The sequence below is a fragment of the Emydura macquarii genome, unplaced genomic scaffold (genome assembly GCF_026122565.2).
Source record: "Emydura macquarii macquarii isolate MOO-44397 ecotype Brisbane River unplaced genomic scaffold, CSIRO-AGI_Emac_v2 contig_2890, whole genome shotgun sequence".
Classification (NCBI taxonomy): domain Eukaryota; kingdom Metazoa; phylum Chordata; order Testudines; family Chelidae; genus Emydura; species Emydura macquarii.
The window spans coordinates 1546501-1552500 of NW_027133027.1; the positions used below are offsets into that span (position 1 = coordinate 1546501).

General features: G+C 35.8%; 1 protein-coding gene across 3 annotated transcripts in view; it reads right to left on the reverse strand.

Moving 5' to 3' along the window:
• LOC137166573 (orofacial cleft 1 candidate gene 1 protein homolog) overlaps positions 1–6000 on the reverse strand; it is a 101577-nt gene that overhangs the window by 22705 nt on the left and 72872 nt on the right. For all 3 annotated transcript variants that reach the window (XM_067568349.1, XM_067568346.1, XM_067568347.1), the window contains 2 exons: positions 3833–3899; positions 3361–3537 (listed from right to left, as the gene is read on the reverse strand). In XM_067568349.1, coding sequence (XP_067424450.1) covers positions 3361–3537; positions 3833–3899 — 244 coding nt within the window. The remainder of the gene's footprint in view (positions 1–3360; positions 3538–3832; positions 3900–6000) is intronic.

The window sequence follows — 6000 nt, forward strand, 5'->3', positions numbered from 1 at the left end:
CTAGGTTGCACCAGGGGGCAAGTTAGTTTCCGGCTGCCCAGTGGTCGTGGGATAGGGATGGAAAGATAGTGGAAAGCCACTTCTATCCAACCTTCAGGTGCACTGAGCAGTGCTCTTGCACACCTGAGGATCTGGTCCAATATTTATGCAGTGCTTTAGATATGTAATGTGTTAAATCCTAATCATTTTGTTTAAAAGTATGATTTTTATTAAGTGGCCTAGGCATAATTTAATGCTACAAGCTGGGGGAGGGGAAGGGGATTCGCAGCTCGTGTACATATACATTAGTTGGATGAGAGCTAGCATGAGCATAAGTAGTAGTGTAATTGCGGTAGTCATTGCTTTGCTGCATTGAGTATGAATCCCTTGGGTATGTACTCTGCTGCTGCTGCCCGTGCTACCACATCTACAATGCTGTTTATACTCACACTAGCTCTCATAGAAATAGTGTGAGTGTGTATCCACGAGCAGGGAATTACACTTCTAGCTCATAGTGTAGATGTAGCTTAAGTCTCACTGAAGGACAAGGAAACTTAGACTTCAAAGTGCCTAAATCACTTTTGAAAATGGGACTAAGGCTCCTAAAATTTGGTCTACACACAGATTTTATATTGGGATAACTATACTGGTTAAGGTGGTGACTTTTTACTGGTATATCCTTAGAGTGGGTACAGGCATAGCAGGATAAAAGCATATGTCTGGGAATAAGCTATTCTAGTACCAACACTTTTATTTCAGTTAGGGTGACCAGATGTCCTGATTTTATAGGGACAGTCCTGATATTTGGGGATTTGTCTTATGTACACACCTATTACACCCCATCCTGTCTAGATTTTTCACACTTTCTACCTGGTCACCCTAACACTGCTTCCACATTAGGTGGGTAGTACCGCTTTAACTATACCAGTCCAATTAAGTTGTAAACTTTTTTGCATAGACAAGGCCTATCTAAGTCATTCAGGCACTTTTGAAAATGTTATCCATCATCTTCATTTTGTTTGCACCCTTTATGTGAGAACGCAGCAATGTGAAAACTGCTTAAAAATATGGTCAAGTAAATTGTATCACCAGGAAAGGAGAGAGGGATGCAAATAATTTTTTTTTTTTAAATTTGACCCCCACCTAATTCTCACTTTATTATCTCTTGTCCTAATATCTAACTGACCTTAATGTTCATGGTTCTTGTTTTTAATCCTGGCCCATTATCATTTTATTGTTACTTTAACCCTTACCTATTTTTTCCATTTTTTGTTATTTTTATATTTATCTGACATATGCTTAGCTGCCAGGTTTTCCTTTCCTAATTTATCCTTTTTATTGTTGCTATTTTTAACTCATGCCTAATTTTTCTCTCAGGCTTTTCTGTTTTACAGCACACACACACACACACACACATATGTGAGTTTTTCTATATCTGAGTACCTTTTACTCTTGATGCAGGCTGTATGATGATTCAAAAGATAACCTATAATATTAAGAAAATATTAAGATACTTATTTTTAGAAAGATCGTTTACAGTATTTTCTGATATCACCATATGGACTGTACTTAGTGTTTTATCCCCACACTGGCAGATGTCAAAAGTGCAGAATTCAAGTTGTACCTGAGAGTAGGAAAAATACTATATTCTGCAATGTTAACAATTAGTTATGAATTTATAATATATTTCTCTTCCTCTTTTTTGTGCAGGGACCACAGCAAAAATTGGCAGCAATCTCACTTCATCTTGGACTAATGGTCCAACATCAAACTAATTTAAAAAGATCATCTAAGCATAAGAGACTAGACTGAGTCATTTAGATACAGACCTACTGTAAGCACTGCTGAGATGCACCCACCTAGGGCAGCAACTTTGTGGAGGACAGGTCCCTCCATTGGCCAGTAGTTTGAGTGTTGGAACCTTGCTGTCAGGTTCCCCAAGGGAATTTGGGGCAGAAAAGATATGTGCTCCACAAAATGCAGTCTTCAGTCCTCACTGTCCTCTACGTGAGCTACCCAAGGGAAAGGAATGCTTCTTACCTTCTGTACCACCATACATCGCCATGTTAAGGCTAAGGAAAGTATAGGAGATGAATTTTGCAAGGGATTAGTGGTACTTGCGGGCTCTCAGTTCCTCAAAGAATCAAGTCCTAAAAGAATGTGGCCAAGATTTTAAAAAATGAGCACCTAGAGTTATTCTATGTAGTTCCTATTAAGGCAGCTAAATAAGTGGCCTGATATACAGCGGTGCTGACCATGCAAAAGTCACTGCTGTTGACTTCAGTGGTGCTACTGGGTACTAAGCACTATTGATAATCAAGCCATTTATTTAGGTACCTCAATACGGATGGGGCCCTACACCTGCACATTACTTATGCATGTGCATAGTCCCATCGAGCCAATAGGACTACTTACGTGAGTAAACTTAAGTATCTGCATAAATGTTTGTAGGACAGGGTCTTAAAGTCTAACTTTAGGCACCTGTTTTTTAGATCTTGGCCCAAAATTCTACTCACACATTTTATGAGATGAACTGAAGTTCTTTTGAAAGGCTTTTATTGCCAGATTGCTAGGAAAATGAGAACTGCTAAGGTAATATTTGTAATAGTAATAATTCAAAATAGTAAAACAACAAAGAATGCTCAAAATGTTCAAGTGTCTGTAGTAAGAAAGTTGACTGCAATGAAGATCACTCTGGTTTGGTGTAAGTTACGTAAACAATAGGTAAAGGGTTCTTCCAAAGGTAACAAAAATACTATGAGCTAAATTAAATAAACTGAGGCTGAAAGTCAAGGCATTTATTATAGCAGGCTACAACTACTATCAAGATAACAGGAAGCATTGATCCATTATTATTATAATGAAATGTCCAGTGATAGTTTTTGAGATATAATTGGGCTTCAAATAATAAAACACATTGGTTGATTGAGGGCATATGGAGGGTGAGATCTAAGGGCAATAGTCAATTAAGGACTTACATACTCTCTGTTTAAAACTACTTTAATGCTTGTGACTAAACAACTGTGAAACATCTCTGCACTTTGGCTGAGATGATTCCATTTCAGCATCATATAAATTAACAGGAAACTATTTCACAATAGTCTGTGAACTAGTTTCTTCTCCTAGCAGAGAGCATCATGCAACTTTGCTCCATCACCAGTAATGGGAGTTATGTAGGCATGAAGATAGAAGAATAGATCTCTAAATATTTAGACATCAAATGTTTTCAGCAATATTTTGAATTTTACATCCCAGGCTTTCGGGAGAGCCTGTTTGGACGTGTTAGGATGGAATGTCTGGTGCAGGCCATGGAATGCACAGGTTAGATCAGGAACACAACTACTGTCACTCATTTGAAGATAATCAAGACTGAAGTCTCACCTCTTGGTTCAGCAAGGGCTTGCAGCCTGAGTTTTTGTTGGTGAGCTGCAAGGGTGCTATCTAGCTTGTCATGTCTAATAACTTTCTCTTCTGAAGTCTGATATGCTGAAAGATCTGTGCTGCTGATGTTAAAAGCTGGATTTTCAATGCCTTCTGTTGTTGCTCTCTCTTCTTTTACTATAGAATACAAGGAGGTCAGAAGAGCACATTATACCAAAGTGTATTTCAATGACAAGCAGAAAATTCCTTCTAGTAATTCCTTTACTGAAAGACTCAAATGTATCATCCTCAAATGTCGCCAAAACAGAATTAGGTTAAAATTAACTCTAAAAAAAAAAGAATAAATGATTAAAATAATTACAAATTGCACCCTGACAAGCAAGAGCAAAATTTCGCCCACAGCCATTTGTCTGTAATTAGTTAATTAATCCTTACACAAATTATGAGCAATAACTCATCAAGCAAGGCTCACCCATCAGAAATTCAGCCGACTTGGATTTCTTCTGCTTAGTTTGCTTCAGAGCCTTCTGCTGGAACTTCTGGAGGGAAATTGTTAAATGAATAAATTAGCTAAAGAACGAAGATCATCCTTTATGATCCACAACTAACACAGTACTTTAAATATGGGATGGCATTGAAATGTCATTTAATTTACATCTCTGCTAAAGGGGTCAAACATTAATTGAACAACAGAAGTGGAAGAATTAAATAAAATAGGAGAAGAAAAGTTAAAATAAATGCCAAATGAAGGTCACATTAAAATACTTTGTTTTTTGCCATTTTTAATTAATGCAAAGAAACCTCAACAAATGAACAGATTAGAAAACTCATCTTTAGAGCATGCATTCAGCACAACCGCTCTGGTTTCACTTTCAGAAACTAGAGGCTGCATTTAGAAAAGTTTGATTATGCAGTTTGTTTACAGATAGCTCCCCTCCTGCTCCCTCATGATTGGTTGTGTGTGTGTGTGTGTGTGTGTTTATTTCAATGTCCACAATGTATTTGTTTAAAACAAAGAAACTAATAATGAGATCTCTGTGTTCATGTGAAACAAAGAAACGATAAAATAAAATTGCTGTTTTCCCCCAAATCATTAAAACCACCAAAATTTCAGGAGATGCCACCAGAGATATTATATGATTATCGGGCTTTGGTGGAAAGCAGAATTCACTACATTGCTGAAAGTTCACTTAATAGTAAAAGCATGCAAAAAATGGTTACAATGTAAATGAATAGCAACATATCTTATTACAGGCCCCAGGTTCTTACAAGTTGTAAATTAAATTCTCAGGGGATGTGTGGCTCTAAGAAGATGCAGTAGCAGAAATATAAGCAAGGCCCAAGCTCTAAACTTGATCTTTGTACGATATTCTGCTTTATGGCAATGAGAGGTTCACACAGGGGACCAGGGTTGAATATAGTCCTGTATAATTAATGCTTTCAATAAAACTAGCTATCAGGTGAAGAGCAATGCAAAAAGCTGCAAACTGGGGTAGTGGTGGCTAAAGTAAAATGGCTGAATATTAAGAAAAAACAATGTTAATAAACTTGTTTTAGAATTTTGTGGACTATTTTGCAAATTGTTTTGTTAATCTCTGAAAATAGTGTTAATTTTTTATGCTAGTTGTTTAATTGTTCTGAGAAAAAGACCACTGAAAACAATGGAGCTCCTGGAAACAGCCAATATGAAAGAATGAATTACAATATTAATTGAAAATGCACTACTTTGTAAATACTTTTCACATTTTCTGTCTTTCCCTTTTGATTGTGTATCAGTTTCCAGTGTCACAGGACATGTGCAATAGACACAATCAAGAAATCTGTCCAAAATAATTGAACCACAATACTGACAGACTAAAAAGTCCAGATATTCATTACTGACGAGAAAATATTTTTTATAGTTGAAAGGAGATTTGGAATAATCTGGAAACTGCTGACACTTCTCTAAATTAAGAAAGCTGCTGTCTTATTAAAATATAGTTTTCTGTAAAAACTGGTTTCATATTTAAACTTACTTTTAGAAGAATATAAGCATAAATTCATTTTCATTAATTAAAATTTTGCAGTGAAATCACCCCCATTAAAGTCTAGAGTAATTTTGTCATTGATGTCAATGGACCCAAGAATTCACTCCCTAATGTTTAATTTTTTTTTAAATTAAAATCTTATTTTTAAACATAAAAAAATAATTCAGCTAATGACTTGAGAATAACATCATTTTTGCAATTTTATTAAAAGGCTTTGCCTCATTCCTATGTATCTGAAAACATTAATTTTATATATTTAAGAGATGCAAATATCATTTAGAGTATAGCTGTTGGATGCATATTCTTAGATTCATACTGTACAGTTACATAGAATCACAACATGAAATTTGCAAATGTAGATTAATATCTGGAAAGAAATTCTGGGCCGGATCCTCAACTGGTGTAAACCTGTGTAACTCCATTGACTTCAATGGAGTTATGCTCATTTACATCAGCTAACGATTTAGCCCCCTAAGCATGAACACATTCCATCTGTATTCTGGATTTTCAAGACAAAACTGAACTTCAGGCTGTAAGATCTGCTATTTTTAAACTTTCAAATACAGTAGTTCACAAAATACACAAATTCCTTCCACAGGTTTTTTTAAAAATA